At 43.8% G+C, this 19111-nt stretch overlaps 1 protein-coding gene across 1 annotated transcript; it reads right to left on the minus strand.

The window, feature by feature from the left end:
• Positions 1-557: 557 nt before the first annotated feature.
• AMBN (ameloblastin) lies at positions 558-15795 on the minus strand. Its single transcript, XM_077921523.1, has 8 exons — positions 15682-15795; positions 13869-13919; positions 10953-11000; positions 8657-8776; positions 7610-7849; positions 5074-5118; positions 3804-3848; positions 558-1556 (listed from the first exon to the last, which is right to left on the minus strand). Exons 1-8 carry the CDS (start codon positions 15733-15735, stop codon positions 1074-1076), a joined length of 1086 nt encoding a protein of 361 aa, XP_077777649.1. The 5' UTR covers positions 15736-15795; the 3' UTR covers positions 558-1073.
• Positions 15796-19111: the final 3316 nt, after the last annotated feature.

Genomic DNA, 19111 nt, shown 5'->3' on the forward strand with positions numbered 1-19111 from the left:
TACGCTAAGTAAGGAGGGATGTGAAGGGAGTTGCATCTGTAAAATTGGTTGTGCCAGCAGTTCAGTTTATGGGGTTGGTAGGCCCATGAGGCAGGGTAAAGCAGCCACCTTGGGCAGTAGAATCCCATGGTATGGTGCCTCTGTAGGTAGCCTCACCCTACCACTGCTGGGGGGGGGGGCACAGAGAGATTTTTGGCTGGCTTCCACAGAGATTTCACCAGAAGCTACTCCCTGGTAAATGAGACTTCAGCTGCAGGCAGGGACAGCACTTTCCCATTCTTCAATAGGCAGCAAAACAAGATGACTGCCCCTGGGGATTAGGGACATGACCCATCAAGTGACTCAGGGAAGAGTATGAATGGGGGACTTTGGTTTCCCCAAAATTAAATCTGGTTCCCTGAAAGTTCTGTGTGTAATGTGCAGTAGGCAAAGTATCTGGGAAGGAAAAGGTGACCCAACTGAGGGTTAAGAATTGTTTATGTTTGCGAACAGCTTTTGCATAACTGCGCTGTCATTTACTCGACATTTTAAGAAAAGCAAGCCGCAATAAGCATTAATATGGCTAAATAAAAGTTTATTACATGCTGCCTACATAAATCAATGCAACACAGTGAGCCTTCTAATCAGAATCAGAGACACACACCAACCGTAAGCTCCAGATTAACACGCAACTGCTTATAAATCTTGAGTGCATTTCTGGTTTCTAATGCCAAAGGTTTCATAAATAATAATCATTCTTTAAAATATCAATCAGGCGAGGGCTTAAAGCATATGAAAGCTAAAGTGGCATAAACAAAAGGGAAGGGAACCTCCGCGGTTGCCAGCAGAAACAGAATTCATTTTTTAGCCATTAATCATCTGGCACCTCCGTTGCTTTTCCAGACGTGAAATGTAAGACATGGGGTGGGGGAGGTGGGAAATTACGCCATCACTGCCACAAGCTGCATACATTGATTAGCACATTTAATGCTTTGGTGCTCATTGTGCAGAAGATTAATAGTCCTCCTAAGCCAAGGCATCAAGCACAGGAAATACCTGGAGAGCAGAAGTGGGCATGCGTTCCTTAAGGGCACTCAAGGCTCTTGGAAATGCCACATATCTTGACCTACTTGTGGGTAGCCAGCTTCATTTCCTGCATTGGCTGTGGATACGGTGTCGGGGAACATGGTGGGTTCCAAAGGCATGGCAGCGTCAGCGTTAAAAGGCATGAAGCTGTCAGGGAGCCCTTCAGCTGCCGGAGGGGCTGCTGTGGCCTGGGGTCCACCTGCTGGTCCTTTGCTCTGGGCCGCGGGGTTTAGCAGGTTGCTGTTGGCATTGGGCAAGGCACCACCCTGGCTGCCGTCTAGGGGGATGATGTTGCTCCCCTTGCCTGAAGGGTTAGCTCCTGCGTTGGCTCCTCCTTGAACTTCAGGCTGCTCTGTTATTCCAAGCTGGTCGTCTTCCACAGTGTAATCACCTGGCCCACCGAGGTTCGGTTGCATGTTTCCATATCTAGCATCCATGGCAAACAGGTTTGGGCCCGGTGCACGATAGGCTGGTGCGCCAAATCCACCACCCTGAGAGAGAAAAAATTGCAGAGGGTCCCATTACCACGACTGCCATAAATTCCCATTGCTAAGTTTTACCCTGCTATGAAAAACAAATGTGGATTTTGCCAAAGTTAAATCTCAACTAAGATATTTCATAGAATTGTAGAGTTTGAAGGGACCCTGAGGATCGTCTAGTCCAGGGGTCAGCAACCCGCGGCTCCGGAGCCGCATGTGGCTCTTTTACACCTTTGCCGCGGCTCTGGGGCGGATACTAGCGAGGGGAGGAGGCGCATTGTGTGCCCTGACACTCCCCACTGTTTTAAATGTCGCAATGGTTTTGCGGCTCCCAGTTTTTTTTTCTTCGGTCCAAGTGGCTCTTTTTGTCTTAAAGGTTGCAGACCCCTGATCTAGTCCAATGCCCTGTAATGCAGGAATGTAATGCAGGAATATGTAGCTTTCCCATATGGGGATCAAACTTTCAGCCTTGGCATTATCAGCACCATGCTCTAACCATTTGCACTGGTATTTCCATTTGTACCACTGGTGTCAACCTCCCAGTAATACTAGGAGGAAGGGTGGTCTCCCGGAAGCAGTGCTACATGTCCATGAAATGAAAACCATGTCTTAAATCTCTGCCCTTGCACATCCCAGTAGCACTTAGCAGAGCTCTTCCAATATCCACAATGGCAGCAGTATTTTCACATTACGGTAAGCTATAGTTAATATAGCTGTGAATGTGCAGAGGACTCTCACTTCACTCCTTGCTTTGCACAACCCCTGGCTTAGTGTTACACCCAAACTGAACCCTGTGGTTTTCTCCCCCTTCCTTTGCTCCCTTTTGTTTGTTCTTGGGCTTACCAACTGTGGCTGGAGTGAAACAAGAGAACAGTCCCTGGTTCAGATGAAAGGCTAAACCAGGGAGCATGGTTTGTTGCTGCTGCTTGTGCCAGGGGAGGAGAGAGGTGTCGAGCAAACTGAACCAATGCATGTTTTCCTGCTCCACATCATGGTCTGTTACTAGCTGGGGCTGTGACTTCAGTGCTAAAACATTTGCTCTAGATGTTTTGGAATGAGAAGGGAGTATTAAAAATAGGGCTGGCATTTCTGATGCCAGGTGTGTGTTTAATGGAACATTCTGGGCTTGATTCTCATTCACTTCCTGGTGAATTAGAGTCTAATGTAGGATTTTAGTGTTGGGGATCACTTACTGATTCAGATTGGAGTAAAAGGTAAAGGGGCCCCCTGACCATTAGGTCCAGTCGTGGCCGACTCTGGGGTTGCGGCGCTCATCTCGCTTTATTGGCCGAGGGAGCTGGTGTACAGCTTCCGGGTCATGTGGCCAGCATGACTAAGCCGCTTCTGGCGAACCAGAGCAGCGCATGGAAATGCCGTTTACCTTCCTGCCGGGGCGGTACCTATTTATCTACTTACACTTTGAGGTGCTTTTGAACTGCTAGGTTGGCAGGAGCAGGGACCAAGCAACGGGAGCTCACCCCATCACAGGGATTTGAACCGCCAACCTTCTGATCGGCAAGTCCTAGGCTCTGTGGTTTAACCCACAGCGCCACCCGCATCCCTTCAGATTGGAGTAGTTTCCTTTAATTGAGGGGAAATGTTTTGTGTCAAAAAGGGAGTGGCTGCTTAATCGAAGGCCAAGCTTTTTTTTTTTAACCCTCCTTGGCACTGACAGGCTTAAAAAAGAAAAAAGAAAAAGAAACCCTACTATTTATTTGTTTCTCCCAAATATTTCTCTTCCAGCATCAGTGGTAAACTGTATACATCACTCAATATTGATGAACCTGTACTGTGATACATATCTAGCCATGTAGGAGAATTACGGAGATGTGCTGACATTACAATCCTGTAATCAGCATTATATCAGTTTGAGGGTAATGACCTCTCCAAGTACTGTCAATTTTTTTGTGAGGTAACTAAGAAATGTTCCTTAGCAACTCTGAATGCCATAACTACAATTCATAGAGTCCCTTGAATAGTAGCTATTATAATACTTAGCTTTTAATGTTTATAGCATGACAGCCATCCCCCAACCAGCTGTCCCCCAGATGTTTTAGGGTAAAAACCTCCCAACGTCACTGACCAATGGCCATGTAGACAATATCTGATGGGAGCTGGAGCCCATCAAGACCTGGGTGGCACCAGGTAAGGGAAAACTGGCATAAGGTATCTTTGTAGACAGAATTTGCTTTTTCATTTATTCACAGTGTAAATTAATGTATTAATTAAGGAGGCATATTTCAACTTATCATGACTCACCGGCATTTCTTCTGAGCTTACTATTCCTAGTCTGGCAGGAGCTGCCTAAGGAACATATAAGCAAACAGCATATGAGAACCAAATCATCCCAGGCCGATACACATACAGTGGTGGGAAAACACCCTTCATTTTAAAGCATATTATACCCATTTGATTGTACTTCATAAAACATTTCTGTCTACATGGTTTAAAAGTCCACATTGCTGCTTATATTATTTACTTCTCTTTGAAACATTAGTGTATCTATCATAAACAAGTTAATGAGCTCTGGAGTGTTTTGCTTTCCTTCACTGAAAGTTCTTCCTGTCTTTTGAAATTAAAAAAAATTGCAATGTGTAGCTTCCAGGGGTAGGTTTATGATCATTCCCATAAGTGTGCTCCCTCCCTCCCTCCTTCCCCCCCCCCCTCTCTCTCACACACACACACACATTTGAATAGCTAAATTAGAATGCAATTATTCTTTTGCAAGCAGCATACAGAAAAATCACTTCCTTGATTCTATCCGTTTGTCATATTTTAGTGTGACTGACGAAAAGGATGAGACTATGCAGATGAATGGGTTGAGATGTGTAGATGGGTGGCAAGTTAGTTCTCAGATACAGTGGTGCCTCGCAAGACGAAATTAATCCGTTCCGCGAGTCTCTTTGTCTTGCGGTTTTTTCGTCTTGCGAAGCACGGCTATTAGCGGCTTAGCGGCTTAGCGGCTATTAACGGCTTAGCGGCTTTAAGAAAAAGGAAACAAACTCGCAAGAACTCGCAAGACGTTTTGTCTTGCAAAGCAAGTCCATAGGGAAATTCGTTTTGCGGAATGACTCAAAAAACGGAAAACTCTTTCGTCTTGCGCGTTTTTCGTCTTGCGAGGCATTCGTCTTGCGAGGTACCACTGTACTCTTGTTGAGCTTTTTGAGACAAAGTAATCAAGCTGTGATAAGAAAAACATTGGGTGGGGAGGAAAGGGAGCACTTGGATTGGCCGTAGCGGAAGGGCAAGCTCTGCCCTCATTCAGGTGGCATGTCTGAATTCCTTCTCCATTCATTCCTGTGAGGAAAAAGTGCTGCACTTAGATACACTTTGCCCTTTGGTTCTGGTGCTAGCTGGCCACAGCTTCTACTGGGGTGACAACAATATTGGTGTTGCCAGCATTCTCATACTGTGTGTGGAGCACACAGAGATGTACCGCATCCCAGATATTCCTTTAATGTTTTGGTTGTCTCCCTGACATGATAATGATAAGGATTTCATTGCCTGTAAATGAATGCAACATACTTACTCCTTGGTTGGCTATGTAAGACATGTAATGCAAACTGGGTGGCATCTAGACAAAGGAGAAAACCAATTAGCAGTAGTTTTGCTTTCAGGAACAGTACTCTTTGTTGTTTCATGCAAAACAGTGAAGAGCTTAGAATCAGACCATAGGCCCGTCAGCATCTTGTTCTCAATGGTAGTCTTGCCAAAATGCCCTAAGACACGGATGGAGAACCTTTGAGTTTCCAGGTGCTGCTGGACTCCAAATCCCATCAGTCTAGCCAACATGGCCAATAGTCAGGGATGATGGGAGTTGTAAACCAACTACATCTGAAGAGCCACAGGTTCCCAGTTCTTGCTCTTATAGTTAGCACCTACACTGTCAACTTAAGTCATCACTTCTTCGCAGCAAGTATAGAATCATAGAAATGTAGGGTTGGAAAGAATCCTGAGGGTCATTTAGTCCAAACCTCTGCAATGCAGGAATCTTAGCTAGATCATACATTACAGATGGCCATGCAACCTCTGCTTTAAAACCTCCAAGGAAGAAGAGTCTTCTGGGTGAGTTTAAGGTACTGCAATAATTTTACGTGATTCACTGTACTGATGGCTTTTCTCCAGACAGATCAATAAATCCTACTAGTAAGAATGATTAAGTGGGATTCCCACCCCCTGTATTGCCTAGTCCAGGCACCTCCAAACTCGCCCTCCAGATGTTTCGGGACTACAGTTCCCATCATCCCTGACCACTGGTCCTGTTAGCTAGGGATGATGGGAGTTGTAGTCCCCAAACATCTGGAGGGCTGAGTTTGGAAATGCCTGGCCTAGTCCTTTACTGCCCTGCCCAGACTTGTCTGTGAGGTCAATGTGGGGTGTGCATGTGGGGTAGCAAGGCTGAAAGGAAGACACTTGATGGCTGCCTTTGCTTTAGATCTCTGTGTTACCATGCACTGCTTTGCTTCATGATGGATAGTGCAGAAAGCACCCATATAAACAGAGTTCTTGCATAGCTTAACTTCTCAGAAAAGTCACTTTGGACATAAGCTCATTCTTAAACCTGTGCAAGATACTTACTTGATGCACTCAAGGTTGGACTTTGGGTCATAAGTCCAGGGCCAAACTCAGGAGAATGAGCAGGAGCCCTTCCCCCCACCAACCCACAAATATGGATGGATGAGAAGTCTGGTTCAGTTTAAAGGTGACTGCATCAAATTTGCAATGTTAGAAATGAAACACATGGATCTTTCAAAATTGACACTTATCCAAATTTTGCAATGCAGTTCTCCAACATTTAAAAAAATTAATATATTAGGGGACAGTGTGTGTAAAAGCTAATATGTCAATGAAAATACCGGTAACGTTAAAATGCCTTATATTATAGGTAATTGCTTTTAAAAATGTATGCTTGAGACAAAATTGCATGAAAAAATATGTTTATTATGAGAAATTCAAATTAAAATGCTGAGGGTTTTTTTTTTAAGAATTGCAGAAATGTGAAGAACTAAATTTAAGAAAAATGAGAAACCGAGAGAATTGAAATTGACAGCTCCTTCCACCCCTAACAGAAAAACTGACTGACCACATTTCGGAATGATCAAAGTAATATGTATTACTGCCTCACACCTTCCCTGTACAGTGGTACCTTGGGTTACAGACGCTTCAGGTTACAGACTACGCTAACCCAGAAGTAGTACCTTGGGTTAAGAACTTTGCTTCAGGATGAGAACAGAAATTGTGCGACGGCGGCACAGTAGCAGTGGGAGGCCCCATTAGCTAAAGTGGTACCTCAGGTTAAGAACAGTTTCAGGTTAAGAACGGACCTCCAGAACGAATTAAGTTATTCACCCAAGGTACTACCACTGTAATACCACAAAGTTCTGAGCCTGAAAGCACCTAACTGCGCCACTGGGGTTGCATGTTAAGAGAGTTCAGCTATGGGAATCAGTGTGCTGTCTGCATGACTGTTTTGAGAATCAACATACAGATCTTTCCTGTGGCTGTTTGGCCGCATCTTGTGGGGTTCCAAGAGCTTTGCAAGAGAAAGGAGCATAGAAACATCCAGTGAAATGCAATGCAAGGCAAAAACTAATATATATAGAGAATAGGTACAATAATACATACCCAAGAAAAGTATCAAAAAACTATGGGCGCTGCCTATTTGTGCATAGAGTTCAATGCTAATTTTTCAAGGCGATATGAAATAAAATTCTATACTGACTGCCTGACCTAATGTCCCTGAGTATTCTTGTATAGCGGGTAACTGTATCTATCAAGAAAACATTTAGAGACATAAGACTAGGAGACACAAAGTGAATAAGAAAAGCAAAGACAGGCCTTAATCCTAACTTGCAGTTGAGGCTGGATGCTTTTACAGCAGTGTTTTGGATGGAAATTTGAAATTCTATGGAAGAAAAATCTTCCAAAAATTCAGAAACTGGCCTTTGGTAGGAAAATGAACCTATCATTTGGGGGTGGGTGGAGCTCAGTTTGCAAGCACTGGAGTCCCTGAAACCTGTACTGGTGGTTTTGGGACTTAGATGTCACCTGTTTATAAAACTGACCTGCTGAGGTTGTCTCTCTGATGGCTGCTGTTGGACAACTGGCTGGTTTCCCTCCGGCAGCAGAAATGGCTTCTGCTGGAATGGTGGCTGCATATCGTACTGCTGGAGTTGGACTTGCCTTGTAGGAATGAGATTTATGAGCTGGAAGAAAGGTTGCTCTTGCAGTTCAGGCTGCTGAAGCAGAATGGGTGTCTGCTGAGATGGTAGTGGAGGAGGGTGTACAGGCATGCTGATTTCATACTGTAGAGAGGAGCGTGGGAGGACAAATAGCCAGAAGGAAAAGGGTACAGTCATTAAGAAGTTATGTCCATGATACCAAAGGCAGTGCATGCCTTTTTAAAAAGTATCTAATGTATTAGGCTCTTGCCTGCAAAATCTCACGTTTTTTCATTAGTATTCAAGATGCCAAATAATTAGCAAAAGATGCTAATGACTGAGTTGTACTGAAATAAAGATGATCTCTTTAAATGCCTATAAAGCACAATCCTTAATCATTCCTTATGTGTTCCAAGAGGGCTTTCTCCCTATAAACTGTGCCCTGACAGCAAACAGAAAATTGCCATTCTTCCTAGCAAATATCTTGGGGAATAGTTTGGCTGTCATCATTTAAGAGATATGAAAGCGATTGCATCACATCCAGATGCCTTGTTTATTCAGCATTCATCCTGATCTTTTTGCCCAAAATAGACTATGACTTGAGTATTCATTCCGATATTTTATTTGACAATGAACATTTATCCTCCATCCATCCTGATTTGTTTGCAGGCTGTTTTGCACATCTTCCTATTAATATTTCATTCTCCTCACACTTTTCAATGCATTCCCCCATTGCTTTCCAAACCACAAAAAGCTCAAGGGGTTTTTGGGTGTTTTTAAAAAAAGGATTTGTTGAACTCAGGCTTTAGTCCACTTTAATTGGGCAAACCTAAAGTCCCAGTAAGTGATTGAATCTCTCTCGCAAAATTCTAAAGGCCTGGAAGCACCTTATTTTTAATCCTCATTATACTGAGTACAGTTCCCAAAATTACTGTAGCACAAGCAGCTTACCTGTTGAGTTTCATGTTGCTGAGGTCTTCCTCTTAACCAATAGTAAGATGAATGTGGCGGAAGAAAGTTGTGTATCCACATTGTATTAAACGGATCTGCATATCTATAAGGCTGAGCATACTAAAGAAATGGCAAAAATCAATGCAGATATTCTGCAGCTGCTATTCACATTTTAGCATTCTTAAAAACTCACGTTAGAATGTGGCATCATAAATAGTTGGTAATGGGTTTTCTTATTGATTTCTGTTATGTTGACATACCCAGTTCTTTTCTGCTCGATAATACAGCCATATATTTCATTACAGAGAGATAGAGGCAGAAGAGGAAGGTGGAACAAAGAAGTATTTACAATTATTCCGCCTTTGGGTACCCAAGGAACCCTCAAGTTAGTTTACAAATTAGTAAAGAAATACAGACAACATAAACCCATATCAATGAATAAAACATAAAGCCTTTCTTACAAGAGCACAACAGGATTTTTCAAAAGTACAGCATTAAACTCTAAGACCTCCAAATGCCTTCTGAAATAAAAAGCTCTGCACTTTTTATCCATAGTCCTCTAGATAAAGTTAGTTTGACCATACGTAGCTGCAATCCTAGGCAAGTGTGCTTGGAAGTAAATACTTATTCTCTAGTAAGCATAGTCAAAACAAAAAAAATTCCTTCCAGTAGCACCTTAAAGACCAACTAAGTTAGTTCTTGGTATGAGCTTTCGTGTGCATGCACACTTCTTCAGATACCTGAAGAATCTGAATATCTGAAGAAGTGTGCATCAGTACACTGACAGTGCATCAGAGGGCAGAAGTATCTGAAGAAGTGTGCATGCACACGAAAGCTCATACCAAGAACTAACTTAGTTGGTCTTTAAGGTGCTACTGGAAGGATTTTTGTTTTGTTTTGACTATGGCAGACCAACACGGCTACCTATCTGTATCTAGTAAGCATACTTAGTCTTGAGTAAACATGCATTAAAATAGGCTGTATATCCAATAAACCAATGGAACAAAGATAGCCCAGGCTAAGACTGCAGTCCTATATGAATTCAGTGGGATTCACTTCTGAGAAGATATGTAAAGGGTAACACAGTAGATTCCATTCCTCTCAATGTAGAACAGACAAATCCTTTCTATGTTTACAAAGCTGTATGTCACACAAAACATAAAATAAAATAAAATAATTGCAGATTGGATTGCAGCCTTGGTCATGGCCAACTTGAGCCAGAATGTATCTTTCCTTTGTCTCTTTTAATTGACTTTTAAACTGCTTGAGGGTTGATCACACATTGCACAGCCTACAGGCCCAAGTTGTCTCTACATATGCACAAGTATTTGTGTGAAGCAGTGCAATTCATGCATCTGTACAGCTCAGCTATTGTATACAGAGATACATAGACCGCACACTTGTTGAACAAAGTATACAGTGCAACTATCTGGGTACACAGGCTGTGCGCATGTTGAACACTATGTGATTGTTATAGAAATATAGAAATACTTTATTGTCACTGTACCACTTGTTTACAGTGAGATTAAACGAGCCTCCCTCCCTCCCACAATCTCTCAGTCCTTGTTATACTCTGTGTGCTGTTGTATGACCACCAACCCCGGACATAAGCTGCACTGTTGCTGTCTTCCATTCAGCAGCCTCATGACCCACAGGTAGAAACTGTTCGTCAACCTGTTGCTGTGGCTTATCATGCTTCTATATCTCCTGCCTGAGGGCAGAAGATTAAAAAGGTGCTGGCCAGGGTGTGAGTCATCCCTGAGAATATTCCTCGCTCTTCTGAGGCAACGGTCTCCTGCGATGACATCTAATGGACTCAGGGGACAGCCCATATTATCATGTGCTGTCTTCACCACCCTCTGTAGGGACTTTCTGTCCAGGGCTGTCAAACCAGCATACCACACCGTAATACAGTATGAGAGAACACTTTCTATCGTGGACCGATAGAAGGAAATCATCAGTTGTTGAATATTAAGACAAGATCCAACATCATGCCAGCAGATAGGATGGGAATTCTCCTTCATCTCCTTCCCCTATGGAGATTTGGGCCCCCCGAAAATCTACTCTAGAGGCATCCCCAAACCCTCCGGATAACTTTTTGGAGATGCAAGCAGACATCTGCTGAGCAAGCAGGATATTACAATTGGATTTCTATTGCCAAAGGAACAATAGATTTTTTGGGTAGTTTGTCATATAGGAAAATATTCTAGAATTGCATGATGTATTTTCTATTGCAGTTACATTCACTTAGAAAGAGAATTTTTCAAAGAGGGTATCTGTAGTTAGCTGCAGTTACCTGCGGGAGTACACCTGCCACGTTTGGTCCCGCCAATTGTCTCATCAGCTGAAAAGAAATGAAAAACCCACAACATTAATACCAACCATTTTATCTTCGCAATATTCTGCTCCTTCTTATTGCCCCCCCCCCCCCATTTCTGGTGTGCAGAATTGGAATTTAACTCAAGGTCCTTATCTTTTGATGCCAGAGATAGTGCCTCAAACACAAGTAATAACACTTCTAAGCACGTGCAGAATGCCTTCTTATTGTGGAAGAACTCCCTGATATTGTAGAATACCTGTGTCAGATCAACATAAAAAGAACCTTGCGGGATCACATCCAGATCACACACATCTAGTCTAGGCCAACATCCTGTCTCCAAATGCAGCCAGCCAGATTCTCTTGGGAAGCCCTCAAACGCAGCATGAAACCATAGCCCTTCTCAACTTTTTGTGCCCAGCAAATGGTATTCAGAAATACATTGCCTCTGAAAGTGGAGGTTGCTATCACAGCTAGTAACCCTTGGCAGACCAATCCTGTATTAAAATGGTCTGTTCCTCTTTGAAAGCCATTCAAACTAATGGCCATTGTGGCAGCAATTCCCACATGTTGCTTATGCATTGTGCACAGAAGCACTTGTCTTTTATCTGTTCAGAATCTCCTACTGGACAGTTTCATGGGGTGGCCCGAAGCATTAGCGTCCAGGAGAGGAAAGGGGTGGTGAAAATGTGTCAAATTTTCTTCTTTGCAGGTTGTACGAGTCTTTGTTTAAGGTCCAGAGCCACCCTTGTTATAGAACAGGGTTTCCCAAACTTGGACCTCCAGCTGTTTTTGGACTACAATTCCCACCATCCCTGACCTCTGCTCCTGCAAGCTAGGGATGATGGGAGTTGTAGTCCAAAAACAGCTGGAGGTCCAAGTTTGGGAAACCCTGTTACAGAGCTTAACACAGTTTCCCACTGCTTGGCTGAGATCGAGATTTCAAATTCTTTATTCTGATCCTCCCTTAATATATGTGCATTGAACTTGTTTGCTGCTAATAAACATTTCTATAAGGTAATAGGGGTTTTTTCCTTGTTACATAAGAATTAATCAGCTGTTTTAATATCTCTGGGGTCTCTGAGGTTGTAAAAGCTGTTGGTCTGTAAATGGACAAATGCTTTTTCTGAAGATATTGCCATCGAGCATTTAAAGGTAATTGATATTTAGCTTTTAATACAGAGTACATTCATACCTTGGTTAATGAACGCTTTGTGAGTCAAACATTTTGGCTCCCGAATGCCACAAACCTGGAAGTGAGCGCTCTGGTTTCCAAACGTTCTTTGGAACCCAAACGTCTGACGTGACTTGCAGGGCTCCCTGCAGCCAACTGGAAGCCAATGGGTTTCTGAACATTTTGGAAGTCAAACGGACTTCCGGAACAGATTCTGTTCGACTTCCAAGGCACCACTGTATACATAAAATTCATCCTTCTCATCTATCAAATGGTCCAGAGAATACATGACAGGCAGAGATAACTAATTCTACTTTGGTCCCCATCCTTTTCCCTGCTGACATCTGCAAAGACAATGCTGAGATGGTGGAGGGGGGGGGCGGGGAGAGAAGCGCGCAGCTAGTGCCACCCCCTGGACTGGATGTCTGTAAGAAGGCAGGCAAGCAGGGACTGACAGAGGGCACACCAAGGTTGTTGGGGGACTGCCACATTTGCCCTAGTGCACCAACCTTCACTAGCAGATTGTGCTTATCAGCAGCCCAGCAGGTGTGTGCTGCATGTCAGTTCTTAGGTGATGTTGAGATTAACTCTTGTAACCATTGTGTGTTGCAGGTGATAGAGAGAGTAAATAATGACAGGTACAGTCCTGGGTGATGAATTAGTTATAAAAGCCCATATGCAACAGAATTTAGTTGTTCCTAAGCATCACGGACGTGGGTGGCGCTGTGGGTTAAACCACAGAGCCTAGGACTTGCCGATCCGAAGGTCGGCAGTTCGAATCCCCGCAACGGGGTGAGCTCCCATTGCTCGGTCCCTGCTCCTGCCAACCTAGCAGTTCGAAAGCACGTTTCCGTGTGCTGTTCTGGTTCGCCAGAAGCGGCTTAGTCATGCTGGCCATTTGACCCGGAAGCTGTACGCTGGCTCCCTCGGCCAATAAAGCGAGATGAGCGCCACAACCCCAGAGTCGGACACGACTGGACCTAATGGTCAGGGGTCCCCTTTACCCCTTTACTTAAGCATCACGGAAAATATACTGGAGAGAGCTAAAACATTGATGGCACCGCTAAAGCTGCCTTTGGTTCTGGATCATTCTGTGGGTGTGCCAGGGGCATGAGGGAGTGTTTGCCCCATGATCCATGGCTGCCCTGATGTGCCCCCAGAATGCCTTGGTTTGCCCACCCCCACTGCTAGTGGAACATCTGCACTTGCAGGGCTCTCTGTGCCAAGGCCTGTCTGTAGATCTCCCTCTCTGCTGGAGGATGGCATTTACAGCTTCCTAAGACAATTCAGCTAGCCTTTCACCAGCTGTAGCACTGCAGCCCTGGCTAATTATTCATTACTGCATTAATGATTTAAAACAGCAAACACCATCATTCAGAAAAGCTTATTTTAAGATGCTAATTGGACCGGCTCTCCTTGAAGGTTATCATAATGACTTCTGGATATTTTAGAGATACAGTGGTACCTCTGGTTACCTACTTAATTCGTTCCGGAGGTCCGTTCTTAACCTGAAACTGTTCTTAACCTGAAGCACCACCTGAACACCTGAAGCTGTCTCGCCAACGCTGCGTGATTTCTGTTCTCATCCTAAAGCAAAGTTCTTAACCCGAGGTAATATTTCTGGGTTAGCGGAGTCTGCAACTTGAAGCATATGTAACCTGAAGCGTATGTAACCTGAGGTTCCACTGTACTTGCAACTGCTGGTGGGGGGTAAAATATACCTCAAGGCTTATACCACCCCTTCCAGGTATCCCAGCATGTTGAAGAAGCATCTGCGGACAAACAAAATATCTCTTGAATCTCTCCCCCCCCCTTTTGCAACACTTACATTTGGGAAGGTGCTAATCACCTGTATTCAGAAAGGGGAGAAGCAAGTTTGCCATTGCTGACTTGCTCTTTTGCATGGAATTTATATTGTACTGAGGCTTAGGTGTCTAAAAATGGCCACAGATTCAGCTTTGTGCAACCACACATTGTTGACACAAAAACGAATGGACCCAATCCAAGCTAGGTTAGGCATGACATAGTCCTGATTAAAGTAATGGGACTCCTCATCACCTAGGCTGCACCTGCACTGTACATTTAAAGCATCATCATACCTCTTTAAACAATAATGGCTCCCCCTCAAAGAATTCTGGAAATTGTAGCTTGTTAAAGATGTTGAGAGTTTTTAGGACATACCTACCGTATTTTTCGCTCTATAACACGCACCCGACCATAACACACATGTAGTTTTTAGAGGAGGAAAACAAGAAAAAATATTCTATACGAAACAGTGGATGTATGATTTTTGTGGTTCATGCTGTGGCCACAGACATGTGATCTGACAGTGAGTTTGGAGTAGCCCAATGCAAAAATCCTGAGGATCCATGTGGATCCATGCTTTGTAACCACATTTTTGCACCACTGCAGCCCCAGACAACAGTGGGTGCGTGATTTTTTTGGTGCAAGATGTAGCCATGGACATGCTATGTGATCTGATGGTGAATTTGGGGTGACCCAGTGCAAAAATCCTGAGGATCCACGTGGATCCGTGCTTTGTAACCACGTTTTAAGTGGGGAGGGAAGGAAAAGCACTCAAGGGACAAGGAGCATGCCTGGGGTGTGTGGAGAAGGATGCTGCTAATAATGCAGAAGAGGGGTTTAAGGGGAGAAGGCTCCTCTCCTCTCCCACTTTGCTCCTTTAAAGAAGCAGGCTCTCTGTCCCTCTCTCCTTCCCACTCAGTGGCTCTTCTCCCGCTTTGCTGTTTCAAAGCGAGACACGGAGGAGGGAAGGAAGGGGAACCATGGATCCTCTGCTCATGACTGCAGCAGATCCCCCCGCCATCCGTAGGCATTCCCTCCATAACACGCACAGACATTTCCCCTTACTTTCTAGGAGGAAAAAAGTGAGTGTTATGGTGCAAAAAATACGGTATTTCCCATATGAACTTACAGTTCCCAGAGTGGTTTAACAGTCAACCCATTTCCCCAGAGAGCTATGGAAATTGTTGCTCTGTGAGGGGAATAGGGATCTCCGAAGAACTCTTAGCACCCTTAACAAACTACATTTCCCGTGAGTTTTTGGAGGAAGCCATGTCTGTTTAATGTTGTAAGACTTGCAAACAATAGTTTTCAGCCCTGGTTTGCATTGCCCATGGCTTCTGCTGCTGCTCATCTGAAGCAAAATTAAAGTTAATGTTGGGAGAAGAAAGGAAGGGGGGAAATTTCTCTGGATAGGCAAAGAGGTTGTGTGAGGAGCAAGCCATCAAGCCCATAATCTGCTCCCAGTCTCAGCAGAGATGTAGCAACACTGGGCCTTTGTCATATTAAATTCAAACCATTTGTAAAATGCCTTGGAAGCCATCTTGATATTTATGATGTTATATTTCCCTCCAACATGAGAAAAAAACCAGAGGATCATCTACTCTGGAAAGCATTGTGCATGTCAAGTCTCCAAAATAACAATCTATACTACTAGTAACAAAACAAAGCATGAAACAGGTTCTCCTTAATTTGACGGACAACAGTTTGAGGCAAAATTGTATTAGTTACCGGCATTGCAGAGCAGATTCCTAATAGGATTGAGATAAGGATCCATTTTTTCATATCTCTGATGTTATGTCTTGAGTAAAAAAAGGACCTGGGAAGAATTTCAGAGGAGGATGAGGTCCTGGAAATGAAATATAGTAAACAGTGAAATAGTGGCATAGTCAGCACAAAGACCCCTTTGACAAATGTGGTTTGCCTTCCAAGCTTGAGGTACTTAATACCCAAGGCTGGTGAAGTTGAAACAAAAATCCACAACAATTTCTCAACATCCCTAGGAGGAGTGGGGGAAAACAATTATTATACTGTATAACATTACAATACAATGTTAATACAATGCTAATAAATCAAATAATTTATTTTAATCACTAATTAAACGGATTTAATTGCTGCTTTTTCACTATACCCCAAATCATGACATCACAATCAACCCAATGGTAGAGGGAGCCCTTCCCATGATGCTCTGCATGTCTAAGAATGCTTGGTCCCTTAACACTGTTGCCAAGCAGTCAGATGGAGGAATGCGAGGCATTTTTGAATCTTCCCTGTTGAACGGAGTCCTGCTTTTCCAACAGGAGTAGCTTATGGATAAAAGGAGAGGTACAGGAACTAAATGAACAATGCCTTGTGCCAGTTGTGTGGCAGGCAAGCCTTTTCTGGTACTGTAATGCAGCTATGGGGGAATCATTACCTGTTAATATTCTGCTGTGGTGCTGTGGGTTAAACCACAGAGCCTAGGACTTGCTGATCAGAAGGTCGGCGGTTGGAATCACCACGATGGGGTGAGCTCCCGTTGCTCGGTCCCTGCTCCTGCCAACCTAGCAGTTCGAAAGCACGTCAAAGTGCAAGTAGATAAATAGGTACCGCTCTGGTGGGAAGGTAAACGGCGTTTCCGAGCGCTGCTCTGGTTTAAGTAGCGGCTTAGTCATGCTGGCCACATGACCTGGAAGCTGTACACCGGCTCCCTTGGCCAATAAAGCGAGATGAGCGCTGCAACCCCAGAGTCGGCCACGACTGGACCTAATGGTCAGGGGTCCCTTGACCTTTACCTATTCTGCCTGTCAAGAGAGCTTATTACTTGTGTGCATTTACTGGTTTGATTTCAGACCCTACACTTCAGCATAGAAGCAGGTGAGGATAAACTTTTTATGAACTGAAGAGCTTGGATGAACTGGGAGTGAATTTGTTTGCTTTGTGAAAGTGCAAACTTGAACTCAGACAAGTTCATTTTTGGATAAGAGGAACTTGAACTAAACTTGTTCCTTTTAAAAATGGACTTTGCAAGTACCTCCAGTTGCGGACAGGATCCATTCCGGAGCTCCGGTCAGATCCTGAGGTTTCTGCAACCAGAGGTGTTGCTTCTGCGCATGCACGTGGCACATAGAGTGCTTCTGCGCATGTGCGCGGGGCGGGGCGAAACCCAGAAAAATGCTTCCAGGTTTGCCGTGTACGTATCCTGAAGGATACATAACTGGAGGTGAACGCAAGTAGAGGTACATTGTACTGGTTTGGGCCAGTGGAGATCCTCATGAGTAAACCCCTCTCTGGTTCCTGGTGGCTTTGCTGCTTTTATATGTTTTGAGCATACACTAATCTCCAATAAGAATAATGCTGAAACTGTCTGAAACTTTAGTCTACAAGATAATGAGGGTTTTCATAACAATCACAATCGGGCCTACATAATATACACCCTGTGCCAAACATTTTTCTTCCCTAAAGAATAGCTTCTGTCACATGTTTATAGCCTAACACTGCAAAAAGTAATTTTAGGCTGAGAGTGCACAGAGATATAAAAAGCAATGCTAATGAATTGATCCCAAGCAAGCTCTCCAGCACAGCGGGGCCATATTCCACAAGTGGCAGGGCTTCTAGATTAAATACACTTGTCCTGTAATTCACTTATAGAGGAACGGAAGACAAATGTGGAAATTCTTGCTTGGGGAATTGGGGGTGGCCCAATATATTTTGCTGCCTGAAGCAAAGCAGCAAATGTTATGTGCCCTTCCCAGTCAACACACACACACACCACAAAATGTATTGTGTAGACACAGCCAGTCAAGTTACTTTAGCACCTGAGGTAGAAAAGTGTCTCTCCCTGGGAATAAAAATACAGCGATAACAAACCCCAAATCAGCTGCCTGTGGCGGCCATTACATTCTGCCTCGTGGCAGCTGAGGAAAGGTGAAAGGGTTTCTTGATGATAAATTTTAAGGAAGAAGTTATGACAACCCATTGCAGCAAAAATCAAAACCAAAGTAAGTAAAACCTTAAAGACTAAGTTTGTTTCCTGAAGACTGTTTACATAGCCTTCAACATTTATCTGATAAAAATAGGGACATCCTATTAACAACAACAATTTTATTATTTATTCCCCGCCCATTTGACTGGGTTGCCCCAGCCACTCTAGGTGGCTTCCAACATATATAAAAAGCATAACAAAACATTAAACATTAAAAAAAACCTTCCCTATACTGGGGTGCCTTCAGATGTATTCTAATGGTTCTATAGTTACTTATCTCTTTGGCTTGGGAGTCACATAACTCCATGCCCCCCAACCCTTCTCTGGTGAAAATAGCGACATCCTAATGACATTCCAGGATCAAATCAGAAACCTGGGACTGTTTTCTAAATCTGGGACTGTCCCTGGAAAATAGGGACACTTGGAGTTTAGTTTGTGTTTAGTGAGCATTTGTCCTAATCAACTTGCACAAAGTTTGCAGGGCGGTGATATGAAAACCCCCTACTTTTTGAACATTCACTCTGATTTGTTTCTGAGGAGGCTATAGGACCTACTTCAGGTAATTATTATCCCACTTTCCCCCAGTGCTTCCCCTCACCACTTCCTTCATCACAAAAGGCCCATTGTTTTTTTGTTTTTTTTGGGGGGGGGAAGGGGAGTGGGTTTGTTCTGCAAGAGCACCAAATCCACTTTAATTGCCCAAACTAAAGTTGTCAGTGTGCAATTAAATCCTACCCACAAAATAGTGACTCTCTGGAAATGGCCTAGCACACTTGCCTTGAGCTCTCGCAATGTAAGCTTTGTCACTTTTTCCCACAGGGTTCTACACACACACACACACACACACACACACCCCACTAGCCTGAGGCAGAACTAAAAATTCAGGGGAAAGTGTGCTGTCCTGACTGCTTTCTTTCTCAGACAGAACTCTTGCCTCTGATGGAATACAGTCCCCTTCCTCCAAGCATAGCTGTTACAGAAGATGAAAAGAAATGTTTACCTTACGCTGTCTTGAAAATCCCCCAACCCTTGTTGTCTTGAGGCAACTTGAGAAATCTTCAGAAGATAAAGCTTTCACAGGAATGATTTGTAAACTTCTCTCTCTAGAATATAAGCCTTATTGAAATGGCCGGCTAACCAATCAATACTGAGCAAAAGGACAGGGGAATTACAGACTTCCAGCAAGTTCCCACCTAC

The sequence above is a fragment of the Podarcis muralis genome, chromosome 17 (genome assembly GCF_964188315.1).
Source record: "Podarcis muralis chromosome 17, rPodMur119.hap1.1, whole genome shotgun sequence".
In the NCBI taxonomy this organism is placed as follows: domain Eukaryota; kingdom Metazoa; phylum Chordata; class Lepidosauria; order Squamata; family Lacertidae; genus Podarcis; species Podarcis muralis.

Excerpts from the sequence above, each read along its gene's own strand:
- AMBN (XM_077921523.1), bottom strand. The coding sequence starts at position 15,735 with ATGAAAAAATGGATCCTTATCTCAATCCTATTAGGAATCTGCTCTGCA. Across the intron at positions 13,920-15,681 it reads GAATCTGCTCTGCAATGCCG|ATGCTTCTTCAACATGCTGG; the intron begins GTAACTAATACA and ends GTTTGTCCGCAG. Across the intron at positions 11,001-13,868 it reads GGGGTGGTATAAGCCTTGAG|CTGATGAGACAATTGGCGGG; the intron begins GTATATTTTACC and ends ATTTCTTTTCAG.